This window comes from Chlorocebus sabaeus, chromosome 24 (assembly GCF_047675955.1).
Source record: "Chlorocebus sabaeus isolate Y175 chromosome 24, mChlSab1.0.hap1, whole genome shotgun sequence".
NCBI lineage: Eukaryota > Metazoa > Chordata > Mammalia > Primates > Cercopithecidae > Chlorocebus > Chlorocebus sabaeus.
The window spans coordinates 43,586,948-43,614,554 of NC_132927.1; the positions used below are offsets into that span (position 1 = coordinate 43,586,948).

General features: G+C 41.8%; 2 protein-coding genes and 1 pseudogene across 7 annotated transcripts in view; all 3 read left to right on the forward strand.

Moving 5' to 3' along the window:
- Positions 1-3,430, forward strand: part of GPHN (gephyrin) — a 740,280-nt gene extending 736,850 nt beyond the window's left edge. For 2 of the 3 annotated variants that reach the window (XM_007987015.3, XM_073011087.1), the window contains 2 exons: positions 1,219-1,315; positions 2,426-3,430. In XM_007987015.3, coding sequence (XP_007985206.1) covers positions 1,219-1,315; positions 2,426-2,559 — 231 coding nt within the window. In that variant the 3' untranslated portion in view covers positions 2,560-3,430. The remainder of the gene's footprint in view (positions 1-1,218; positions 1,316-2,425) is intronic. The other variant, XM_073011088.1, reaches the window with a different exon arrangement.
- Positions 3,431-10,269: 6,839 nt separating this feature from the next.
- Positions 10,270-27,607, forward strand: part of GARIN2 (golgi associated RAB2 interactor family member 2) — a 42,379-nt gene continuing 25,041 nt past the window's right edge. For 2 of the 4 annotated variants that reach the window (XM_073011091.1, XM_007987055.3), the window contains exons 1-5: positions 10,270-10,916; positions 17,687-17,773; positions 18,555-18,738; positions 24,036-24,235; positions 25,487-26,039. In XM_073011091.1, the coding sequence (XP_072867192.1) occupies positions 18,580-18,738; positions 24,036-24,235; positions 25,487-26,039 (912 nt within the window). In that variant the 5' untranslated portion in view covers positions 10,270-10,916; positions 17,687-17,773; positions 18,555-18,579. Of the gene's footprint in view, positions 10,917-17,415; positions 18,739-24,035; positions 24,236-25,486; positions 26,040-27,607 lie in introns of those variants that run through there. The other 2 variants (XM_073011089.1, XM_073011090.1) reach the window with 2 other exon arrangements.
- Positions 19,492-21,458, forward strand: LOC103229202 (splicing factor 3B subunit 4-like; annotated as a pseudogene).

Consider the following 27,607-nt stretch of genomic DNA (forward strand, 5'->3'; position numbering starts at 1 on the left):
GCTGGATATGAAATTCTGGGTTGAAAATTCTTTTCTTTAAGAATGTTGAGTATTGGCCCCCACCCTCTTCTGGCTTGTAGGGTTTCTGCTGAGAGATCTGCTGTTAATTTGATGGGCTTTCCTTTGTGGGTAACCCGACCTTTCTCTCTGGCTGCTCTTAACATTTTTTCCTTTATTTCAACCTTGGTGAATCTGACGGTTATGTGCCTTGGGGTTGCTCTTCTCGAGGAATATCCTTATGGTGTTCTCTGTACTTCCTGAATTTAAATCAACAAATATTTTTATCATCAGAGTCCAGAAGAAGAAGAGAAGGGAAGATAGAAAACTTATTTAATGAAATAATAGCTGAAAAACATCCCAAATCTGTTGAGAGATATAGACATCCAGATCCAGGAAATTCAAAGGTCTCCAAATATATTCAACCCAAAAGATCCTTCCCAATTTGTCAAAAGTTGAAGACAAAGAATTACATACATACAAGGAAGTCCATATTAGACTAACAGTAGATGTATCTGCAGAAACCTTACAGGCCAGAAGGGAAGGGAATGATATATTTAAAGTGCTGATAAAAAAAATGCCAGCCAGAAATACTACATGCAGCAAAGCTATCCTTCAGGAACAAGGGCCTTCAGGAACAAAGGCCTTTCCCAGACAAACCAAAGCTGAACACCATCTTCTTAGCCTTCTTTTCTCTTTTCACCAGAGCAACCCAACCCCTGGACTTCCTGTATTAAGAATATAAGGTGGCCAGGCATGGTGGCTCATGCCTATGAATCCAGTACTCTGAGAGGCCCAGATGGGAGGATTGCTTGAGCTCAGAAGTTCAAGACCAGCCTGAGCAACATAGCAATACGCCATCTCTACAAAAAAAATAAAAATTAGTCAGGTGTGGTGACACATGCATGTGGTCCCAGCTACTCAGGAGGCCAAGGCAGGAGGATCACTTGAGCCCAGGAGGTCAATGCTGCAGTGAACCATGATCGTGCCACTGCACTCCAGCCTAGGTAACAGAGTGAGACCTTGTGTCAAAAGAAAAAATACATTTTAATTGAATGTTATTTAACAAGAAAAAGAACATAAGGTGGTAGTGATAGCAACAACAGAATACCAAGGATAGTCTCCATGTCCAGTATATTCTTTGCACAACCCCTACCATCTTGTAGTTTTGTCAGATGATCAGGTGACCAAGTTTGTTTTCTTTTCTTCTTTATTCTGTAGTTATCATGTGATGTAAAACTCGATCCTCGTCCAGAATACCATCGGTGTATACTAACTTGGCATCACCAAGAACCACTACCTTGGGCACAGAGTACAGGTTAGTCATTCACATCTACAGATATTTCTAGGCACCTATCCTGTTAAAACACAAATTTATATATAATCTTCCTTGGTTATAACTGATTTTGTAATTATTACACATTTTCCTTTTTGAAAAGTTAGATGAGTCAAATTATTCCTAAACAGTATAGCAAAAGTTAAAAAATAACTATTAGAAGTTTACTTATTTTATTGAGCCATATTTTATAGATAAACATTTAGATTGTCCACATATCATTGACTAATATTCAGTAATAAATCTGGAATTACAGAAGATTTGATATGTTTGTTCAACCAATAAGTTATGAGTATAACTTTGTAGGAAAAGGAGAAGATTCTAGCTATACCATCTTGAAATGTGAGATGAAAGCCCAATTTATAATGTGGTTCTCTGTTGCCTCTACCATACCCTACTTATTGGTAAATTCGAAGGGCAGAGAAATCAATATTGATAATTCAGAGTTCTATAGTGACCTCCACTAGACTTTAAACTGTTATTCCCAACTTCCCTAGTCATATTTTGCCTAACTTTTGATGTGACTCTAGAAAAATTGTACGACTAAGTGAAAACATCAGCTAACAGTGACCAAGTTCATGAGCTTTGCCATCAGAGAGAGCTGCATTCAAATTGGCCACCAACCTAGTTAGCAGGATCCTAGGCAAGTTACCTAAGAATTTTTTGAGTCTTGTGAGAATCAAATAAGGTGTTTAAGTAAAGTGCCTAGTACTTTGGCACTTAGTAAAGAAATGGTAGCTGCTACCATTATTGTCATTATTATTTTAATAGGTTTTTATAAAGCCTCCCTTTTCAGACACGCATAACATTTCAGCCTGAATTGAGAAATTCTGTGGCATTTTGCATAATGCTATAAAATCCTGGTTTTACTCTTTCAAACAAGAATTTCTAATGTTTATTTTTAAAGTTTGAATGAGCTGGTGGTAGGATATAGTATCATGGCCACCTGAAAAAGATACTGGAAAGTTTGATCATCCCTTCTCCTCTTGAAGACCTGCATTTCTGTCTGTTTACGTTTTGAAAAGGTCTACAAGGGCCCAAATGTGTATGCCATGATGCTTGGGCTGCTGTAATAAGAGTATTTCTTTCTAGGTAATCAAATGAGCAGCCGTCTGATGAGCATGCGCAGTGCCAATGGATTGTTGATGCTACCTCCAAAGACAGAACAGTATGTGGAGCTCCACAAAGGCGAGGTGGTGGATGTCATGGTCATTGGACGGCTATGATGGTCACCAGCAGGAGAAAGCTTTGATGCATGTCCACATATCATTGACTGTATCCTGTAATATGCAACGGCACAGCTAGTTTTCCCGATTTGGATAAAAGTTGATCTGTATAGTCAACATCTTGAACTATATTTCAAATGAATTTAAATATCTTTTAAAGAAAAAAACATCTAAAAATAAATCTTAACAAACAATTCTATTCTGATTATATCAAGGCAAATTTTTCCTTTCTTGCAAATTGCTTTGTGTGTTCAATGCTAGGTCTGATAGCGATAGCTTTTAGTAGACAGCGGTAGGTGCCTGCAGAACTTGTGTTTTTCTCATCTTTAAAATACAACTACTTATGCTCTTAAATCAAGGCTGTCTGCTTATTTATACTAGCGTAGGCAATACTTGGATTTCCCTTCTTAGTATGCTTCATAACTGCTTTACAGAGAACTTTTGCTTGTTCTTTCTCATGTATCTCGTGTTTATGTGCACAGTGCCAAAAGAAGACTGACTGGGTGGAGGGAGGCTCTGCTTTGCCTCAAGAACCATCCCCTGCAGAGCATCCAGGGAGGTTTCTCGCCCCAGTAGCCTCATGGCACAGTACTCTTGGGCAGTAACTGGACACCTTTTATTTGAACAAACAAACTGAAGAAAAAATGCTTCCTTAAGTGCTGACAGCCTTTTTAACCAATACATTTAAAATTGTACAGAACAAAAAATAAAATCAAAGACTGATCTTGTACAGATACTAGTGTTACCAGCATTCATGTGGAAATCAAGAGCAAAGACAAAATAATGTTAAACAACTCTGTATCATAACATTTTCTGTAATGATACTGAAACTTAATGAATAAAAAAAAATTCCTTGATCATTATTTAAAAATGTAATGTGTTGGCCTCGTTATTAAAAAAGGGAAGAATGTCATGCCATTCTGATAGGGTTCTGCCTAATAAAAGGAATAGTTAAGATGGCCTACCAAGAAGATTTAAAATATGGTATATTGTAACTCTGTATCTTACTACAATGTTTGGGAAAAAATGTGATCATAGCATTATGATCTGTAGCATGTGAAAATACAGATGAGAAGGTAGGAGAACCTGTAGTTGGTCTGGTCTTTCCAGTCATAGCTGGAGAATAGCAAGCAAATTTAGAGGAAGGGTATTAATGACTTGGAAAAAAAATTCATATTTTAGATGCCATAAAAGTCAATTTCAAACATCTACAGTTCTTTGAAATGGAGAAAAAAATAAGCAATGAACCAAAAAATTACAGATGAGCACCTTGAAATTTTTTAACTGTGTTAGTAAGGAAATGGGAAAAAATATATGTGCTGACCATTGAAAACACAATAGGTAAAATATACTCTATCCACAATGACTCCTTTAATAAAAACTTAGGGGCACTTTTCAAATGGTAGTAACAGAAAGATGTTAAATATATTGTAAAATGTGCTCAGGAAAGCAAACTACAAAAATTGGCCTACTAGTAAACAAAGTGTCAAGGGATGGTAAGTAAAGGCCAAATAGTAAACAAATATGTGATACTGATATGTGATATTTTCATTTCATATTTACAGTTGAAGAAGATAAGGTTAGTTAATAGAGGTCAAATGAGAGAGTATGCAAAGAATCCTTTTATGTACATGCATTCAAGAAGTATTTGTTAAGCAGCTACTGTGTTCTTAGGTACAAAGTACATCATGCTACTATTTACAAACATGAATAGGGCAGAGCACCTGGCATCACACTTCATTAGGGAGATAACAAAAATGCATGCAAATAACCACAATATTTAATATATTTGATAATATATAGTAGAGTGTATAGAATGTGATAAATGCCATAATACAGATTCTAAGGGCTGGAAGAATTCAGATGAGATTTCAAGGAGTAAGATGGCATGTTAGTGGGTCTTTTTTTTTTTTTGTAGAGGCACAGTCTTGCTCTACTGCTCAGGCTGGAGTGCAGTAGCATGGTCATAGTGCACTACAGCCTCGAACCCCTGGCCTCAAGTGATCCTCCTGCATCGGACTCCCAAAGTGCTGGAATTACAGTTGTGAGCCACCATGCCCAGCGGATGTTATTGCGTCTTGAAGGATGGTAGAATTCTGAAGATGATAGCACAGGAAAAAGGGTATTCCAAAAACAGAGAATGACAGGTAATTAATGATAATTATTATAGAATAATTTCTATACCTGTAATATAGGAAGAATAACAATTATAGGGTTGTCGTGGAAATTAAACATATGAAATGTGCTGAGAGCAGTGCTTGTCATATATTAAGCTCCACAAAGGTAGAGATTTTTGTTTATTATGTTCATTCCTGTTATCCCCAAATTCCTAGAAGAGTCTCTGGCATATGTGCATATATACAAGCATCAGTAAATATTTTCTCAATAAAACACATTATGTAGAACTTACTGTAGGCCAGGCATTATCCTAAATACTTTCTATATGTTTAATTTTCACAACCCTATAAGCATTGGTTTTCCTGTATTAAGATGAGGATACTGAGGCACAGAGATTAAGAAACTTGTCCATGGTCACATAGATAGTAGGAGAGAGAGCAAGGATTCAAATTTAGCAATCTGACTCTACAGTCTTTACTCTTTTTTTTTTTTTGAGATAGAGTCTTGCTCTTGTCACCCAGGCTGGAGTGCAGTGGCGCAATCTCAGCTCACTATAACCTCCACCTCCTGGGTTCAAGCGATTCTCCTGCCTCAGCCTCCCAAGTAGATAGGATTACAGACATGCACTGCCATGCCCAGCTAAGTTTTCTATTTTTAGTAGAGATGGAGTTTCACCATTTTGGCCAGGCTGGTCTCAAACTCCTGACCTCAGGTGATCCGCTGGGATTACAGGCATGAGCCACCGTGCCCCACCTATATTCTGTTTTTCTTTTGTTGTTGTTGTTTTGTTTTGTTTTGTTTTGTTTTGAAATAGGGTTTCACTCTGTTGCCCAGCCTGGAGTGCAGTGGCATGATCTCAACTTACTGCAGCCTTGACCTCCATGGGCTCAAGTGATCCTTCTATCTCAGCCTCCTGAGTAGCTGGGACTACCCATCACACCTGGCTAATTTTTTTTGTATTTTGCAGAGACAGGCTGGTCTTGAACTCCTAGGCTCAAGTGATCTGCCCATCTCAGCCTCCCACTGTGCTGGAGTTACAGGCATGAGTCACCACACTCAGCCTACAGTCTATCTTCTTAAACTCCTAAGTTATAGAAACAAAATAGGTATAAGATGTTTGGGAGACTGAAAAAATACTGATTTAAGGCCCAAAAGTTATTAAAGTTATTTGGTATTAAAGTTCTTAAGTACCAAATTAAGAGTCTAGATTTATTCTAGAGACAATAAAACCATTAGAGATTCTTGATCAGGGATTTATCATGATCAGAGATATCCTTTTAGGGAAAATGCTTTGGCAGCCTTCAGGCAGATAGACTAGAATGGGAGAAATAAATGAAAGACACCAGTTAAGTTATAGCAATTGTGCAGGTGAGGGGGTAGAGGTGATGGTGATGGTGATGGGAAGGTCCCGACAGATGGATACATCTCTGGAGAGAAAAGAATGGAAAGAATTTTATGGCTGATTTCAAGTTTTGGAAAGGAAGTTAAAGAAGGGAGAGATGATTCAAAGTCTCCCCTCTTGGCTGACTGAGAAAATGTTAAACATTAACAAAAAGAAAGAAAAAATGAGTTTTATGGAGGAGTTGAGTTTGGGCATGTGTTTGAGATGCCAGGAGTGCTAAGATAGACATGTCCCATTGGCATTTGAAAGTACAGGTTAGGGGTTCACAGAAGAGTTACTGACTGCATACAACCTTGGGAATCATTCACATAAAGGTGGCATCTGAAATGCAAGGGTGGATGGAAACGATTATCAAGAAAAGCCTTGCCAAGAGAAGAGGACAGGCCTTGGGGTGTTGGAGGAAAAAGCCATGAATGGCATCAGGGGAAAAACAGTTTGTAGAAGAGAAGAGAAGGAGTGCAGGGTCCCACAAACCAAGGAGGAGAGTCTCAAGAAGGATCAACTGTAAATGCAAAAGAAATACCAAGAAGAATGAAGGCTCAAAAAGCCTTATTGATTAGGCAATTATTTGCGAACTCTAAGAGTGCACTTTTAGTAGTGGGTTAAGAGCAAAAGCCAGATTACAATCTAGAAACTGTGAACATGAATTCTTCTGAATTTGTGTGTGAAAAAAGAAAGACAAAATAGTAGCATGAACTGATAACAAAGTGGAGGGAAGATTTGGTTTGTGGGTTTTGAAAAAGAAACAACAGTGGTGGGCATATTAACAATGCAAGAGTAGTATCCTAAAAGGAGAAAGAAGAGGAAAGAAGGGCTGGATTTAAGGACCCTAGTGGCCCAATTCAGCTGGGAAAGAAAAGGAACATTTTTCCTTCTGAGTTAGAAAAAGGAGAAGATATGAACACACTTGAAGTGGAAACAGGGGAAATGTCATTTAAATGTTAAAGTTCAACAAAATATTTCTACTTGGCACCGCGGACATCAATTTTATCTAATCTATTTGCATTTATTTGACTAAAATTATATAAGAAGCATATTACAAGTATTTTTTGTCTTAGTAGTTGATACTTACATAAAAGGCTATAGAAGATGTTTTCAGGTTTTGATTATATCTGTGTAAAAGTTAAGCAGTTCCTTTTTAACCAGATTTTTTGATTCTGTGTTTTGGTTATTTCAAATCATACCAGAATGAAAAAAAGAACATAAGCCGGCGATGTTTATCAAGTAAATGCTTGGTGATGTTGCATGTTACAGCAGGTGGATTCTTTTGGATGGCTTTCATATTTAAAATTATTTGCTAATCAAAAAATGTTGTAGATCTAACCTGTTAGCAATTCTTGATCTTCATGAACCCCTAACAATGTAAGTCATTATCATTCCCAATTATAGAAAGTGGGGTAGGGGGTTATACAAGTATAGAATTCAAAGTAAATAAACGGTATGTCTTGTTATTCTAATGAGGATGGGTCTACATTAAATAATGCATTGCATTCTGACATGTTTATAAGAAGCATTATGCTTGACTCTCTGTGTTACGTTGTTACAGAATTCATCAATAACTTGGCCTAGAACCAAAAAGTTAAAGACTTGCTCAATCCTGTCCATTTTGTATGGCCAGCTACCAGTATTTCTCCTGCAGTCTTTTGAAATCATTCATTTTATTTAACAAGCATTTCTTAAGCTCCTACAGTATGCCAGGCTCCATGTTAGGCACTGAGAATACAATGATGAATGAGACAGTCTCAGATATCTAAGTGAAGAAGAGAGATTATGAGAAAGGAAAACAATTTAAATGCAGGTTAGGAAAAGTATGTGAAGAACATTCAATGACATGTTAGACAGTGACTGGGTGGAAGCCTCAATCAGATTCAGTGGTTGTGTCAGGATCCAGCCATTTTTTTTTTTTTTTTTTTTTTTTGAGACGGAGTCTGGCTCTGTCGCCCAGGATGGAGTGCAGTGGCCGGATCTCAGCTCACTGCAAGCTCCGCCTCCCGGGTTTACGCCATTCTCCTGCCTCAGCCTCCCGAGTAGCTGGGACTACAGGCGCCCGCCACCTCGCCCGGCTAGTTTTTTGTATTTTTTAGTAGAGACGGGGTTTCACCGTGTTAGCCAGGATGGTCTCGATCTCCTGACCTCGTGATCCGCCCGTCTCGGCCTCCCAAAGTGCTGGGATTACAGGCTTGAGCCACCGCGCCCGGCAGCCATTTTTAAAGAAGCAGAAATCACATTAAGTATTTCAACAGAGAGACTTCAGTGCAGGAATATGTTAAATAGGTATTGGAGGCCTAGAAAAAAAGCACAAAGGAAACACAGATATCAGAGACAACTAGAAGAAGCAACTCCCACAACTAGGGCTGGGGAGTTGGAAGGGATAGGTTAGGGAAATCACAGCCTGGAAGCTCAGAGGTTGGACCCGTTGGAGCCAGGACTCAGCCCTCTAAGGAGAGGGCGCTGCCCAATTGCTGATTCTGAGAATGTCAAAAACAAAAACAAAACAACCAAAATGCAGGCTAGAACCAGTTGCTGTTGCCCAGGTGACACTGAGAGAAACAGCAGGTCAACTAGAGGGAACACAAGTCTCTTCTTCCCTCCTATTTTCCAGCCTCCTCTGGTCTAATGCAACCTATTATTGAACCTAACAGAAAGCTAGCTGGAGAGAGAAATGTAGTTTGCAGAGCTCCAGCAAATCAATGCAGAGTATGCTGTGGTGCATTTGCAGCTGAGAGACAATCAATGACCAAATGATTGAGAAACAGCTCTCTAAACAGTTGACATCTGAGCTGGGTTCTGAAAAACGAAAATAAGCCCACATGTGAAGAGCTGGGAGATGAGCTTTTCAGACAGGAAATGGCTTAAGGAATGCAACATCAGGAAGGAGACAGAAGTATGATGAGGGAGTGGTGTAAGTGGTCTGAAATATAGTTGGAAAGAACTGAAGCCAGGATGGAGCCAGATCATGCTCACAAATATATAGGCTCTTGAGTTTAATGCTAAATATATACACATACCTTGTGATACATGTCACATATTCTAAAAGCATTAGGAAGGTACTGAACATTTAAAGAAGAAAGAAATCGTTTACTAAACAGTTTAATACGAGGCACCATGCTAACCAAGGTCTCCTGCAAACAAGCACCTCATTCTTTCTGCCTCCTACACCTGTTCCTCTGCCTGTAGTTTGTTTCCAAGTTAATGGCACCGTCATTCACCCAGCTTCCCAAAACTCTGAGTCACCTTTTCCCTCCCCACATCAGTGAGTCACCAAATTCTATGGACTCTACTAATAGTTCCCAAGTTAACCCCCTCCTTTCCATTGACACTGCCACTGCCACTACCATGGCTTTAGTATCTCCAGAATTGCCCTTCCCAAATCTATCCTCCACTCTGCTCTCAGAATAATCAGTTCAGAACATAAATCTCTCCATGTAACACTATTTATTAGAACTACTGGAGCAGATGAAGTCTCAGCACCTAGTTATGGCTTTCAAAGCCCTCCACAATGTAGGCCCTTCTTCCATGAACTTCATTTTTTCTCTCCTCTTCAACTTTATGTAACACCAGACCATTTGTAGTTACCCCTCAAACCCTGTCATTTCATGCCTCTGTGACTTTGCTCAGGCTGACCAATCTTTCAGGATTTAGCTTGGATATTAGCTCCTCCATGAAACTGTCCCTAAATCCCCCAATTGGACTAAGTGCCTTTCATCTGTGCTCTCAGAATCCCCTGTCACCCCTCCATCTTATCGCTACATAACACTGAAATACTCTGTTTACATGACCCCTTCTCCACTAGATGGTAAACTTCTTGAGTGCAGAGACTGTTCATCTTTGTGGTCCAGCATGGCATGATGCACAGGAAATAGTAAGTATTCATTACTGAGTTGACTGAAAGAATGTACCTGGCATTGCACTCACCAGGGACTGAATGTGGCAGGAAACCTTCATATCCCAAGCTTAGGACATGCAGCTAAGAAGATCCCATGCAGGCGTGAACAGGCAGGCCCATCTCATGAGGGACAAAGAGGGCTAATTGCTCACAGACCTCAATTTGACAAAGTGCCACAAATTCAGACTTACAATCTCCAAATGAAGTTATACATACAGTTTTATATTTTGTGCATCTTTAAAAGCATTTCTTTCTTTCAATAGAGATAGGGTCTCACTGTGTTGCCCAGGTTGATCTCAAAATCCTGGGCTCAAGCAATCCTCCTGCCTTGACCTCCCAAAGTGCTGGGATTGCAGGCATGAGCCACTGTGCCCGGCCTCAGCTCTGTTTCTAAGCAGTTTCCCTCTAAAAATGCTATATTCTTTTGATGCTTTTCTTCACAGAGGCTCAAAGTGCCTTAAATACGTTTAAGTCTCTGAAACTTAGGATACAGGGAAATTGAATAATAAATTATCAATTGAATGATCAATGATGTAAAATATGATATTTTTTCCGTGGTTATACTATTGCTAAATTGACTTTTCTCTCCAAGAAATCTTCTGAAAACTTCACACCACCACCTGAATGCCCACTCCCGAGTGGTCGGGGCTCCACGGGAATGCTGACTACACTTCCTCTCAGGGGCAGACCTGCAGGGCTGCTCCTCCCCAGTGCCCTTCTTTTCTTACTGCGAGACTATGTCAGCACATTATGATTATGATGCAGCAGCAATAGAACAATGCCCAGAGCAGCCTGGACTGCGCTCCTTTTACTAAGTGTTTATTTGCCTGCTGGGTAGACATAAACACCTGCTAAAGAAATGTGAAAAGAGTGGAAACGTGCTGTTTGGAGATTGTTTTCCTAGTCGACATCCAGGAGATCTCCAGAGATCTATTTCAGCCCCATCTGTTGGTAAGTGACTGTCTCATTACTGCAACTTGGGTTTGAAACTGATGGAGAAGGAAATGAATAGTTCAATTAATTCTGGTAATTCGAGGGCAGAATGTCTATTTTTTTTTCCATCTTCCTCTTCTCCTTCTAGTTTTATTTCTTCTACCTCAACCAGAACAAGCAGAAAAGCCGAGAGACTTAACACCTGGTGACTGCTTTTCTTTTTCTTAGAAATAATTTCATTGAGAGTTTGAGTTTGAAATGAAAGCATGTTTTCTGGATTGTTTTCAATTTTTTTTTTTTTTTTTTTGAGACAGTCTCGCCTTGCCACCCAGGCTGGAGTGCAATGGCACGATCTCGGCTCACCGCAACCTCCCAGGTTTAAGCGATTCTCCTGTCTCAGCCTCCCCAGTAGCTGGGATTACAGGTGTGCCATTATGCCCAGATAATTTTGGTTTTTGTTTTGTTTTGTTTTGTTTTGTTTTGTTTTGTTTTGTTTTTTGAAGTAGAGACAGGGTTACAGGCACTGGCCATCATGCCCAGCTAATTTTTTTTTTTTTTTTTTTTTTTTTTTTTTTTTTTTTTTTTTGTATTTTTGTAGAGGCGGGGTTTTACCATGTTGGCCAGGCTGGTCTTGAACTCCTGACCTCAGGTGATCTACCCGCCTCAGCCTCCCAAAATGCCGGGATTATAGGTGTGAGCCACTGTGCCCACCTTTTTTTTTTTTTTTTGAGACATAGCTTCACTCTGCTGCCCATGCTGGAGTGTAGTGGTGTGATCTCAACTCACTGCAACCTCCACCTCCCGGGTTCAAGCCATACTTGTGCCATACTTGTGCCTCAACCTCCCAAGTAGCTGGGACTACAGGCACACACCACCATGCCTGGCTAATTTTTATGATATTAGTAGAGATGGGGTTTCGTCATGTTGGCCGGGCTGGTTTCAAACTCCTGAACTCAAGAGATCCGCCTGCCTTGGCCTCCCAAAATTCTGGGATTACAGGCGTGAGCCACTGTGCCCAGCCTGTTTTTAAATTTTGATTTTTCAGACTGTTATCCCAATATTTTCGTCCATAAGAAAAAATTATCAAAAGACTGAGAATTGAATAAATTTTGGGGGAAACAGCCCTTTTTAATTACTCAGATGTTTCAAGATTCAGAACACAAGGCTTTCTCTTCAAAGCTGAAAGGTTGGGCATGGGGATATCATTTTCAAGAGATAGGGGCCACAACAGTTAGCCTCCTGCAAAGGTGCAACCAGAACTGCAACCTAGAATTGTACTAGACCTAGCCTAAAAATATGTTTATTAGTATAGTAAGAATGTTGGGAAAAATCACATAGGTAAATGCCACACTTCAAAGTGCTGGGAATAATTAACCTCAAAGCTCCAAGGACTACAGAGAACAACTTTAACGAGTGACAGGTAAATGCTGTCATTTAAGAGCTATCATGTAGCCAGGTGTGGTGACTCACGCCTGTAATCCCAGCACTTTGGGAGGCTGAGGCATGTGGATTACCTGAGGTCAGGAGTTTGAGACCAGCATTGCCAACATGGCAAAACTTTGTCTCTACTAAAAATACAACAATTTGCCAGACACGGTGGTGGGCACCTGTAATCTCAGCTACTCAGGAGGCTGAAGAATGAGAATCACTTGAACCCAGGAGGTAGAGGTTGCAGTGAGCCAAGATCGCACCACTGCACTCCAGCCTGGGTGACAGAGCGAGACTCCATCTAAAAAAAAAAAAAGAGCCATCATGTAATTACAGACAAATAACACAGTAAAAAGACCACATGAGAATCCAGGTAGTGGGTTTATGAGTGTTCACTATAGAAATCTTTCAACTTTGCCAGAAGTTTGAAACTTTTTATAATAAAATATTGGAGGGAAAATACCACATTGTAATGGTAAACAGGAAACATTTGTAGAGGACATTTTAGGGGCATGTACAGACATCTCTCTGAATTAGGCAGTCAGAAAAGCCAATCAAGACAGTGCAACACTGGCTCTTCAGATTCCCACTCTCCCCTTCCCAATGGCCATGAACACTCAAGCTGTCACATTTCCAAAAAGTTCCAGATGACTGCGTTTATCCCCAGGAAAATAAAGGCACCCCACCTCTACCACAGGGTGAATGCATCCCATATTTGTATCTAAGAATAGTAGTTCTCAGCCCAAATAGAGCCTTGATCATCCTTGAAACAGTATACACAGATAGGGAAGCCCTGATGACACCACGGAATGTCTGAAGAGCAGCTGAAGTGACTCCCTCTTGAAACGCATACAGCACATTGCCTCTCTGTGCTTGGTTTTCCTATAGAACAACTAGCATTGGTTTCTGATCTATAATCCGATTTAATAAGGAATCTCTCTAACTTTTCTTTTACTAAAAGTAGCCAACTACACTTTGTCAAATGAAAATTATACTGTAATTCTGCAGAAAAGTACAACCTAATGTAGCTATCTGCTGAATGAATCACCATTCAATTGGAACTTGAAAAACAGAGAAAGGATTGAGAGGGAGAAAAAGTACTGATTAAAAGAAGTAACAAAGACCATAAGGGATCAGCTAGTGATAGGACGAGCTCATCCATCTCAAATAAAACTCCATTCTTTGTGCCATCCTTGCTCTGCGGTTCAGCAAAAGCCCTTCCCTGTAACATGGCTCTGCATCCTGCCTGCTTAATTAGATGAATAGGACGTTGAATGGGCCCAGCAAAAAGCAAACATTATTGGAAAAATATAAGCTATGATTGTGAAGACTGATACACAATCCTGATAGAATAAATTATGACAAAAGATTCCATGTGTCTGTGCCATGGAGCTAGCTCTGTGTTAACATGATAGCCCATAACAACCCTGCTTTAATTCTGACTTTCATTCAGCAGGTAGTTCTGTTTCTTTCTTTCTTTTCCCTAGCTAACACCTTGAATAATCAACATGTATGTTTGAGTCACCAAAGTTAATAATGATATCTTAGTAAGGTGATTGGATCAGAGGGTGGGGTCTGAACTGATTGTCAGGCTTGATTGCCTGTCTCTACTGTGCCCGCACACCAAGAAGGCAAAGCAGAGTGCAAGGAGCTTATCAGGAGAGAACCCAGAAACCATCTGTTTCTTTTTAAAAGAAAATCATTTCTTAAGCATCAGTTTAACCACTGGCCACAATTACTTTTGCAACTCTTTACAAGAGATTGTCATGTTCCAAATAGCTTGACACCATGATTGATAACTGCTGTTTAAAAAAAAAAATAGTTAATGTTATGGGGATACATTAATATATATTACATACATTTTAACATATATTACTTACATATATGTGTATATATATATAAAGAAATTAAGTAGGCCAAGCACAGTGGCTCATGCCTGTAATCCCAGCACTTTGGGAGGACAAAGTGGGTGGATCACTTGAGCCCAGGAGTTTGAGACCAGCCTGGGCAACACAGGAAGACCCAATTTCTACAAAAAATTTTAAAAATTAGCTGGACGGTTACGTGTACCTGTAATATCAAATACCTCAGGAGGCTGAGGTGGGAGGATCACTTGTGCTGGGGAGGTTGAGGCTGCAGTGAGCCATGATCACACCACTGCACTCCAGCCTGTGTGACAGAGCAAGACCCTGTCTCAAAAACAAACAAACAAACAAACAAACAAAACAGGCAAACAAAAAACAGAGAGAGAGAAATTAAGTGAAAAATCTATTTGTAAAACTGGAAAGACATATACCAAAACTTGAATACTGTCTCCAGATATTCCGAGTGAACCTAAGGCCAGGCACAGTGACTCACACCTATAATCCTAGCACTTTGGGAGGCCAAGGTGGACAGATTGCTTGAGCTCAGGAGTTTGAGACCAGCCTGTGTAACATGGTGAAATCCCGTCTCTACAAAAAATACAAAAATTACCCAGGCGGGATGGTGAAGGACTGTGGTCCCAACTACTCGGGAGGCTGAGGTGGGAGGATCACTTGAGCCAAGGAAGGCAAGGCTGCAGTTTACACCACTGCACTCCAGCTTGGGTGACAGAGCAAGACCCTGTAGAAAAAAAAAAAAAAGAGTGAACCTAATAAATAGTTATTTTACTTTACCATTGGTAAAATATATGATGATGAGGTATGTGTGTGTGTGTGTGTGTGTGTGTTGGGCCAAAATGATGACTTCACAGAACCATCTCTCTGTTTTAAGAGCCTAAACTATTTTTTTCCCCCAAGACAGAGTCTTGTTCTGTCACACAGGCTAGAGTGCAGTGGCACAATCTTGGCTCACTGCAACCTCCGCCTCCCAGGTTCAAGCAATTCTCCTGCCTCAGCCTCCCAACAAGCTGGGATTACAGGCACACGCCACCACACCCGATTAATTGTATTTTTAGTAGAGATGGGGTTTCACCATATTGGTCAGGCTGGTCTCGAACTCCTGACCTGGTAATCCGCCCCCCTCAGCCTCAAAGTGCTAGGATGACAGGCGTGAGCCACCACCACGCCCAAGCCTGGACTAATTAACTAGGATAATTGGAGATGTTGGTGGGGTGAGGGGTGTAGTACACAGATATCTCAAATCACAATTACAACAAAACCAGTCAAAATTTAGCACACACTTATCAGCTATACACATAATCCAAAAGTGTAAAAATAATTCCAGAACAAATATTTAGAACATCACAGCAAAGTTGATAAAAGAGCCTGTTAACACTTTCCGCTCCTCAGCTAAACTCAACTTTGTTCAAAAAGGACAAAAGGGGCGAGACCCAGTCGTGGCTGCAAATGTCCCTGAATTCCTTCCTTTCCTCTCACTTCCTCCTTCCTCTCTGTGTCCTGAATCCACAGCTACACCTATTCACCTGGGAGATCATCCACTGTTTGCTCTCTGGAAGGAGAATTCTCAGATGCAAGGGATTCTGGAGATCTCATAAATGACAGCAGTGGAAAGGGCCTTTCCCTATCCCAGCAGCCATGTGGCATCTCCTGATTCGCAAGTGTCTGTCAACAGTAGACACACCCTCTAGTGTGCAGTTTTCATTTTCTCAGAGTGCACTGTTTTTCCAAAATGTGCACTCTTTCACTTAACTCTGTATGAACAAGAGTTGACTGCTGCATCTCCTCAAATCTAAGATCCACCAATTATTAAGATATATCATTATTTTATGTGCCACTAAGAAGGAAAACATGCTGCTAATTATAGAACTTAATGCTTTATTTTTGGGGGTGTGTGTGTGTGTGTGTGTGTGTGTGTGTGTTTTGAGACAGAATCTTGCTCTGTCACCCAGGTTGGAGTGCAGTGGCACGATCCCAGCTCACTGCAATCTCCACCTTCCGGGTTCAAGCAATTCTCCTGCCTCAGCCTCCCAAGTGGGCATATACTGAGAGACCTCCTAGAGAGGCCTTTAGGAGTAGCTGGGACTACAGGTGCATGCCACCACGCCTGGGTAATTTTTGTAATTTTTAGTAGAGATGGGGTTTTGCCATGTTGGCCAGGCTGTTCTCAAACTCCTGACCTCGGGTGATCCGCCCACCCTGGCCTCCTAAATAATGCTTTCTTATGGTAATTTTCCCACACAATATCTAGCTCTTGCTCCTGTGCCATCATCCTCTGTGCATTTCTTAAAGGGCTCCACTCTAGTCTTTAGGACCTTCTTCTAAGCCTCCGACAAGTTTCATACTAGAGCTTTCTTCTTTTCTTTTTCTCTTTTTTCTTTTCTTTTCTTTTCCTTTCTTTTCTTTCTTTCTTTCCTTTTTTTTCTTTTCTTTTTTTTTTTTTTTGGTACAGTTTTGCTCTTGTCGCCCAGACTGGAGTCTTGGCTCACTGCAACCTCCACCTCCCATGTTCAAGTGATTCTCCTGCCTCAGTCTCCTGAGTAGCTGGGATTACAGGCACCTGTCACCACGCGAGGCTAATTTTTATATTTTCAGTAGAGACAGGGTTTCACGACATTGGCCAGGCTGGTCTTGAACTCCTGACCTAAAGTGATCTGCCTGCCTTGCCTCTTAAAGTGCTGGGATTATAGGCGTGAGCCACCACGGCTGGCCAGGAGCTTTCCTAATCTTACTAGAAGATGTCAACAAAAGGTTTTCAGGTAATCGTAAGGAGCACATTTTAAAGAGCAATTAAATGCAACCCAGGTAACACAATCTGTACTGCTTCCTTTGCCACATTATCAAATATCCTCATTGGTCATAGGAGCTCAGGATTCCACTGTTTGGCAGTTTCAAGCCAATTATGAGCTATGGACTCATGACTCTGGTTGCACTCACCAAAAGACCATGGTGAGGATCATCAGCAACAGCTTAGCTCCGACATAGACAGCAGCCTCGGACTCCGCTTCACCTACCCAGTATACTTAGAAGAACTCTAACTCTTTCTAAGGCCTTGACCTCACACTTGAAATAACAGTAAGGTTGAGAATTGAAATTAGTTTCTTTTGTATACAAATTAGTGCCTTTTTTTTTTTTTTTTTTTTTTTTTTTTTTTTGGAGACAGGGTCTCGCTCTATTGCCCAGGCTGGAGTGCAGTGACAAGATCATAGCTCACTGTAGCCTCAACCTCCCAGGCTCAGGTGATCCTCCCACCTTAACCTCCCAAGTAGCTGGAACTATAGGCATGCACCACCACACCCGGATAATTTCTGTATTTTTTGTAGAGACAAGATCTTGCTATGTTGCCCAGGCTGTTCTCAAACTCCTAGGCTCAAGTGATTGACCTGCCTTGACTTCCCAAAGTGCTGGGATTATAGGTGTAAGCCATTGTGCCTGGCCTGTATACATTTGATTTTCTTTTTGTTGTTTCTTTTACAAAAGATTTCATCATGAAAAAGAGGAAGCTCAAACTGAAGTGAGTTAAAAACTTCATCTCCTAGAGAAGATTGTGGCTCAGCCTGAGTTGAGGTGAGATTTGAGTTCTTACAGATAAACCATGTGGGCTGCATGGCCACATCCTCTCCTGCCCTTTTCTCTCTTCCTTCCTTTCCCTCTTCCTTCCTCTTCTACTTACTTTACTTTCCAAGATTATTTTCTTTTTTCTCTCTCCTGGAGACTCGATGTACTGAAGATGCTGCCTATAGCAGTGGTCACCTTGGAAGCAGGGACCAGTTTTGTGGAAGACAATTTTTCCACTGACTTAAGACTCTCATAAGGAGCACACAACCAAGAGCTATGCCTCAGTTATGGGTGAATAGTCTGGAAAAAGTGTTCTCAGTTTAGTATAGCTTTGATAACCTACTTACAAAAAAGGGATTAGAGAACCCTGCATGATGAAGAGGGTACCATTACTTTGGAAGATAGAAAATAATGGTCTGTGGGGGAATATATTGAGAGACCTCCTAGAGAAGCCTTTCCTAATACCCTAATAAGTGTCTTAAAGCCCTATACCCCAGTCATTTTTTATTATATGTATCTGTTTTCAAGTCCTGATAGTCCCTATCATCCAACATCTTGTTTGAGTTTCTTTTGGCTTGCTTACTACCTGTCTCCCCATAGAGTGTAAGCTGAATGAGGGCAGGGATCTTATTAGTCCTGTTTAGATGTATGTATTAATACAAGTGCCTGGTGCAGTGCCAAGCATATCACAGATATTGATAAAATTTGCTGAGTTAATAAATAAATGAAGCAATTTAATTATGATATTAAATTCTCTCTGTACCCATTAATTGTGTTTCCATTCCCTCAGTTTTTTATGTTTATATGCAAGTGCAATGAAGAAGAACACCAGCAAGTCTACCACGAGGATCAATGAGCAAGATGCTCTCTGCACCCCACACTCCCATGATCCAAGAGATCTTCAAAGTATGTTGGATGGAGGAGAGTATGCCCCTTTTGTATCTCCTCCCATGTTAGAGAGCAATTTTATCCAGGTAAATCATATTCAAGGCCTGAGTTAAGTTCCAATAACTTCAGTGATTTTCTCAAAGAAAACTGAAAAGGATGGTAGGAGAATTGTTTTAATTGTGGCAAGGGAATGTGTGATATTACTAAAGAGAACAATTTGGGAACTTTAAAAAATCTGAAATAATTACTGCGTTAAAGGACATTTACTTCAAATGTCCCCAAAACTCTTGTGAAGGACTTCTGTCTTAACTCTACCGTAATTGCCATTCCATCATAATCTTCCCAAAATTACATGAAGCCATTTTTGGCATTTCCCGCCACAGGGAAACATACAGATAACTTCTTTCTTAGGCGTAGAAGACATTCTAAAGAACATCTATGACACAACTAGGGATTACAATGAATCTTAACTCTTAGTTCTGAAGGTAAAATGTAATTGTCAGATGGTGTCAGGGAGAAAAGTTTCCTTCTCATAAGAATGTCCCTACATTATGAATGAAACTGCATTTCTGTGCATGTGGGAGCAATGCTAACTTTTCTCTAAACATTCAACATTAAAATGTTCTGACAAAGAAATGGTGAAATGAGTTCAATGATAGGGGTCATACCTCTAAAGTTTCTAGAAATTCCTTAACAAAGTCTTAACACTAAACACTGAGCTATTACCTCTAACTCTTAACACATTTGAGCAGCTGCTTAGCTGATTTCACAGAGGGGTGACAAGGGAAGACAACAGAGACTTCAAAAGGTAAGGAGAGGATGGCAGGAGCTCTTTTGCCATGGCTACCAGGCCGATCTCCGAGTAGAACCAGGATGCCACTGTGTACGTGGGGGGCGTGGATGAGAAGGTTAGTGAACCTCTGCTCTGGGAACTGTTTCTCCAGGCTGGACCAGTAGTCAACACCACATGCCAAAGGATAGAGTCTGGCCAGCACCAAGGCTATGACTTTGTGAATTCTTGAGTGAGGATGATGCTGACTATGCCATTAAGATCATGAACATGATCAAACTCTATGGGAAGCTGATACAGGTGAACAAGACATCAGTTCACAACAAAAACATGGATGTAGGGACCAACATTTTCATTCGGAACCTGGACCCTGAGATTGATGATGAGAAGTCATATCCTTCAAGTTGCACAACCCCACCTGGTTAGGATGTCTTTGGCAGTAAGTTACCAAGATTCCTGACTGAACAGGTTTAAATGAAAAAAGAAAAACAATTAGTCTGGGTACAGTGGCTCATGCTGTAATCCCAGCCCTTTGGAAGGACAAGGCGGGAGGATCGCTTGAGGCCAGGAGTTCAAGATTGGCCTGGGCAATGATACTTTCAGCACCTTTGGGGTCATCTTACAAACCCCTAAGATTATGTGGGACCCTGACACAGGCAACTCCAAAGCTTATGCCTTCATTAATTTTACTTCATTTGATGCTTTGGATGCAGCAATTGAAGCCATGAATGGGCAGTACCTCTGTAACTGCCCTATCACCATATCTTATGCCTTCAGGAAGGACTCCAAGGGTGAGTGCCATGGCTTAGCAGCTGGACGACTTCTGGCAGCTCAGAACCTGCTCTCCCAGCCTGACCGCCCTCATCAGCTGTTTGCAGATGCACCTCCTCCACCCTCTGCCCCCAATCCTGTGGTATTATCATTGGGGTCTGGACTTCCTCCACCAGGCATGCCTCCTCTTGACTCCTTCCCACTCCCAGTGCTGCCTCCTGGAGCCCTCCCACCTGGGATACCCCCCACCATGCCCTACCACCTATGCCTCCTGGGGCTGCAGGACATGGTCCCCCATCAGCAGGAACCCCAGAGGCAGGATATCCTGATTATGGACACTCACAAGCTCACCCATTCCCACCAGGAGGGGTGCCCTATCCAGGGATGTCTCAGATGCAGCTGGCACACCATGGACCTCATGGCTTAGGACATCCCCATTCTGGACCCCCAGGCTCTAGGGAGCAGCCACCACCCCAACCACCACCTGGAATGCCTCATCCTGGAATGCCTCATCCTGGACCTCCTCCAATCGGCATGCCCCCCAAGGGTCTCCATTCGGATCTACCATGGGTCACCCAGGTCCTATGCTTCCACATGGTATGCGTGGACCTCCTCCACTGATGCCCCCCTCATGTGTACACTGGCCCTGCATGACCCACACCCTATGGCTACCAGCCTCTCCCTCCACTCAGACCCACTCCCCAGCCACCAGTTGCCCCTTGAGACCTGCTTTGGTGCCCTCTCCCTCAGAAAATTCACATTTTCCTTCCTCCTGTTACATCTTCCCAATATCTTTTTGATTCCTTGGAACAATTAGAGATGCTGTAGCTCCTTGGGGCTAAGGCACTAATCCCTTTCAGCACCCCCACCCCATTCCCCTTTTTAATGTAACTTTTTCCACAGGAGGTATTTCTTTTTTATGTTGGTCCTGAGTATTTTGCAAATGCACAGAGAAAATAAAACTAAACTCCTTGTTCCAAAAAAAAAAAAAAAAATGGTAAGGAGACTTCATCTTCCATAAACACATTTTCTGCACTCATACTTGAGTACTAGTGTGAGCTACCCACCTCCAGTATACCACAGGCAGGATGAAGCCTCCCAAAATATCTAATGTTTTAGTGATGTCCCTAGAACACGTGTAACAAGTCATGATTTGATGTACTTTACCTTCTACATACTTCTTTCCTACTAATCATGTTTTTACTTTTCCACCTTTCATCCTGTGCCCTTTCCAAGTTAGTTAACTTTTGCACACTCTAACGAAATTACATAGTACTTGTCCAACACTGGGGGTAGTTAGCAGTCTATAGGTCAGATGTAGCCCCCTATCATAATTTGATAAGTCGTATCCTTCAAATTGCACAACCCCACCTGGTTAGCATGTCTTTGGCAGTAAGTTACCAAGATTCCTGACTGAACAGGTTTAAATGAAAAAAGAAAAACAATTAGTCTGGGTACAGTGGCTCATGCTATAATCCCAGCCCTTTGGAAGGACAAGGCGGGAGGATCGCTTGAGGCCAGGAGTTCAATATTGACCTGGGCAACAAGGGAGATCCCACCTCTAAAAACATTTTTTAAAATTAGCAGGGTACAATGCTGCACACCTATATTCCTAGCTACTCGGGAGGCTAAGGAGGGAGGATTGCTTAAGCCCAGGAGCTCCAGGCTGCAGTTAGCTAGGATGGCACTACTGCACTCCAACCTGGATGACAAGACAAGACTTTGTCTCTAAAAACAAACAAACAAATATTTTTTAAAAAATTAAAAAGAAAGCAATTATCTCAAATAGAGTGAAAGAGCCCCAGGGCATCAGCTCACTCCCAGTAGAAGACTCACGTTCTCTTTTTTCGTTCTGTCACCTTCAAGCCAGTTCCCCTCAGGGCATCACATCCAAACAGGACAATGACAGCTGCCAGCAGTAGAATATATTCATCTTCATCTCATCCTGGTGGCTCTGTCTCCTGGTGGCTCTGAGAAAGGTTTTCCAGGATTGGAGGAGACCCCTCTATGTCTTGCTGGTCACATGCCACTGCTGAACCAGTCACTGGCAAGGGGTGGAGCGGAACCACCACTACCCATTTAAGTTAATCAGGATTTAATCCCTGAGCTGGGTCATTATCCCTGAGCCATGATATTGGACAAAACCAGGATTCTGTTAATCCGGAAGAAGAGGGGCACAGTTTGGGTAGGTTATCAATAGTGTGAGCTACATCCTCTTTCTTTCAATGATTTTTTTTTTTTTTTTTTTTTTTTTTGAGACGGAGTCTTGCTCTGTCGCCCAGGCTGGAGTGCAGTGGCGCAATCTCGGCTCACTGCAAGCTCCGCCTCCCGGGTTCAAGGGATTCTCATGCCTCAGCCTCCCGAGTAGCTGGGACTACAGGCGCCCGCCACTGCGCCCGGCTAATTTTTTTCTATTTTTTAGTAAAGACGGGGTTTCACCATGGTCTCGATCTCCTGACCTTGTGATCCGCCCGCCTCGGCCTCCCAAAGTGCTGGGATTACAGGCGTGAGCCACCGCACCCGGCCTCAATGATGTATTTTTTAATTGAACCAGTTATCATACAGCTGAGAAACCACAGTGTAGCTCCTCTCTGCCTTCCTTCATTTCCCTGTCTGCCCATCCTCCAGTCTCTTCTTCTACCAAGTGGCAGAGATTTTATTGGCCAAGTTTCTTGGACTTTGGAGATTTTATACATGCTCTTCCTCTGCCTGGAAACCTCTCCTCTCCACCCAGCCAGTTTATCTCCCACATGGTTCAGGTATCAGCCAGAGGTCTCTTCTTCCGGGGAGACTTTCATGACCCCATATCCAGGGGTGTGCTGGAATTGGTCGATTGGTAAGTGTTCAGGAAATTTGCAAGTCAGTTGTTAAACACAGTCTTTTTAAAAAATAAATTATAGACCAGGTGCGGTGGCTCATGCCTATAATCCCAGCACTTTGGTAGGCCGATGTGGGTGGATCACCTGAGGTCAGGAGTTTGAGATCAGCCCCATCAACATGATGAAACCCCATCTCTCCTAAAAATACCAAAATTAGCCGGGCTTGGTGGCACGTGTCTGTAATCCCAGCTACTCAGGAGGCTGAGATAGGAGAATCACTTGAACCCGGGAGGCAGAGGTTGCAGTAAGCCGAGATCACGCCACGGCACTCCAGCCTGGGCAACAGAACAAGACTCCATCTAAAAAAAATTAAATTCTTAAAAATTAAATTTTATAAACATATCTAAAATAAAGGCAACAAATATTCAAAACTCATTGTTCCTATTCTTTTACTACATTTTACTATTGTCTATACTTCTAAGGTTATAAATATAAGAGTTTGGCAAGAGTTTGTGGAATGTATCAATTGGCTCTATGGAATTTAAACTAAAGACTAAAGAATATTGCATATTATTTGTAAATGTGTGTGCTGCTTGTCTTTTATGTCAGTAACATTTTAAACTTAGGTGTAAATGTGTGTACCTTCCAAGACCTAGCTGTTACCAGAATATCACTGCCTATCTCCCCACTCTAAGCTAAGTCAAGTCCTCTGTTATGTGCTCCTGTAACATCCTGAACTTGTACTTGGTAACACTTCTTACAGTAATAATTAGTCACATACTTAAATTGTTTAATGTTTACCTTCCCTGGTAGACCCCCACGGGTCAGAGACTGTGTATGTTCCCTGTGGTATCTCCAAGAATTAGCATGAGCAAGTGAAGGAACAAATACATCATGGTTCATTTCTCCTTTATTTCCTGCCCTCTTCCACTTCTCAGGCAAGCAAGGTTGTCAAAGCCACACATTTCATCGTATAATGCCTTTTCCTGTTTTCTGCACTCAGGTTAACAGGAGAGGTGAATCTATTTACCTTCATAACCGAGCCAACTGGGTGACCGTAGGCATCTGTTCTTCCAGTTCCACCCACAAGATCCCTAATGTGATGCTACTGGCACATCTGACACCTGGTGCCCGGAAAGATACAGAACCCCTGTTTAAAAGTCTCCTGACATCTCCTCCTGCAGAGAAACTGGTGCTCACCAGGTGAGTTACAAAGAGAAGAGGTTAAAGATCTCTCAGAATATGTGCATTACCCCTGCGGATCTGAAATTAGAAACACTGATGACAATTGCACCAAAGGAGCATCTCACTCGCATTCCCTGCTGCAAATGACAAAGAGGAGCATCCTTAAAGATGGGTGAAATAATGTATGACAGTGGATATCAAGCAGGCAGTTAATTTTTTAAAAACTAAATCTAATTAACAGGAACTGAAGACTCATAATGAACTGCCTTTCTAGAACATGCCTCGTCTTTCATAGCATCCCAGCTTCCAACAGAGTTAGCTCTGGTCTTGTCTCAGCCTCTAACTTGGTCTATGATCGTGAGCAAATTGCTTGACTTTAAGTTAACTTTGAAGGATTAATTTAAATGGAGACCTTCTCATGATAAATAGTTGACATTCTGATGTGTTTTGTTTTTGAGACGGAGTCTTGCACTGTCACCCAGGCTGGAGTGCAGTGGCACGATCTTGGCTCACTACAACCTCCACCTCCCAGTTCAAGCGATTCTCGTGTCTCAGCCTCCCGAGTGGCTGGGACTACAGGCATACACCACCACGCTCAGCTAATTTTTGTATTTTTAGTAGAGACAGGGTTTCACCATATTGGTCAGGCTGGTATTGAACTGCTGACCTCAGGTGATCCACCCACCTTGGCGTCCCAAAGTGCTGGGATTACAGGTGTGAGCCACTGCACCCAGCCTATTCTGACATTTTTATACATCAGAGCCTTAGGTATATGATTAAGATGAGATGGTCCTCAGGAGCCCTTACCCAGATCTATCTGGGAGACAAGTCGGGTGTCTTGAGTCTCACTCTTCAAACTACTATAAAATATAAGAAAGAGGCTGGGCATGGTGGCTCACACCTGTAATCCCAGTACTTTTGGAGGCCAAGGCAGGTGAATTGCTTGAGCCCAGGCATTCAAGACCAGCCTGGGCAACATGGTGAAACCTTGTCTCTACAAAAAAATACAAAAATTAGCCAGGCGTTGGTGGTACATACCTGTTGTGCCAGCTACTTGGGAGGATGAGGTGGGAGTATAACTTAGGCACAGGATGTCAAGGCTGCAGTGAGCCATGATCACACCACAACTGCACTCCAGCCTGGGCAACAGAGTGAGACCTTATCTCAAAACAAACCAACAAACAAACAAACAACTATATATATAAGAAAGGCCTTTTTATAAGCCTCCAATCAGGTTTCCAGATGATGTTACTGTGTGCTTGTTTGCAGGTTTCTCCCTCTGCAGTTTGTGACTCTTTCTGTGCATGACGCAGAGAACATGCGCCTAAAAGTAAAGCTGGTGAGTGGTCGAGCCTACTACTTACAGCTCTGCACTTCTGCATGTAAACAGGACACCTTGTTTTCTCAATGGGTGGCCCTCATCTCCCTCTTGAATCAGGAGAAAGCCAAAGTTTCCAAAGTGTCAGAGGTTTCAAGTCTCTCAGGAATTACGAATAGCACAGACGTCACAGGCTCCATGGATGTGATGGATATCACAGCATTCACAGCCATCCTGACCCCGTACATGTATGCAGGTAGAGGCCCTGAACATGTCAGGGACAGCATAGATTTCTCAGAATTCACAGACATCACCGACATCACAGATGTCACAGACCTTCCAGAAAATGAGGTCCCAGAGGTCCCGGATATAAGAATTGTTACAGAAGTCATAGAAGTCAGAGAAGCCACAGAAGTCACAGACAACTCTGATATTACAAACTGCTCGGGAGTCACAGTGGTGTTTGAAAACAATGACTTAATCAGGGCCAAGCAAGAGGAGAAGGTACGTGTCACTGAAGGCTTTCATGTTTTAATAATTGAGAACTAGAGTGATTACCAAGATCACACTTCTTGGTTAGCTGACATTGATTATCAAAATGCTATGGAACCTGCCTACTCTGAGTAACCTAATTTTAATAGTGAGATTCGATCTCTGAACCCCGGTGTAAAGGAGTTGTAAGATGTCTCCTGAAATAGGCAGTGACAACCGTTAACATAAATCTTAGCCCAGCATCCGAAATGGAAAGAACCTTGGAATCAGAATCAGAACCAAGTTAGACTCTCAACCTGCAGCATATTACTTGTGTGACTTCGCCCAAGTCACATAATCCACATGAGCCTCAGTTTCCTCACTTCTAAAATAAGGATATTAATACAATGTAAGGGTTATTTTCTGGTTTAAAAATATATAGCAGTACCCAGTACCTTGAAGGATGGGATGGAATTTCTATGGGTAAACATGAGGATGGAAATAGGATAATGAAAAACAAAACAAAATGAATGGCTTTAGAAAAGGCCAGAGAGTGGAAAAACACAGAGTCATGTCCAAAAATGTTTCATTCAGTTGGGCTAGAGGATAATATATATGGAGAACAGTAGAAAATAGGACTGGAAAGTTGCTTAAAAACCTTGAGAGCCAAATTTAAAGTGAGAACTCTTTGGGCAAACCTTAGTGACCACAGTCTCCTGTGTAAGGGAATGAAGGACCTGTGTTTTTAAAAGATTAATCTAATGGCAGGATGGATTATAGGTAAAGAGATCTGTTTGGAGACTACTGTTGAAAAACTTCCTCTAGGTCCACAATAGAAAAAAGGCCGGTGCAGTGGCTCACACCTGTAATCTCGGCACTTTGGGAGGCCAAGACAGGTGGATTGCTTGAGCTTGGGAGTTCAAGACAAGCCTAGGAAACATGGCGAAACCCCATCTCTACTAAAAATACAAAAATTAGCTGGGCATGCCTGTAGTACCAGCTGCTAGGGAGGCTGAGGTGGGAGGATTACTTGACCCTTGGAGGTAGAGGGTGCAATAAGCCAAGATTGTGCCACTGCTCTCCAGCCTGGGTGACAGAGTCACACCCTGACTCAAAACACACACACACACACACACACACACGAAAAGAAAAATGGTAGGGCTGGGCACGGTGGCTCATGTCTATAATCCCAGCACTTTGGGAGACCAAGGCGGGCGGATCACCTGAGGTCAGGAGTTTGAGACCAGTCATGGCAAAACCCTATCTCTACTAGAAAATAAAAATTAGCTGGTGTGGTAGTGAGCACCTGTAATCCCAGTTACCTGGGAGGCTGAGGCAGGAGAATTGCTTGAACCTGGGAGGTGGAGGTTGCAGTGAGCTGAGATCACGCCATTGCACTCCAGCCTGGGCGACAGAGTAAGACCCTGTCTCAAAAAACAAACAAACAAACAAAAAACCTAATTTTTAATTAGGAAAAATTCAAATAGTTCTACACAATTTTTAATGACAGGAGGAAAATGCTTATAATAAAATGTTAAGTGAAAAAGGTAGGAGACAGAACTTCAAGATGATCTAAGTAGACATAAACAAAATAAATAGAA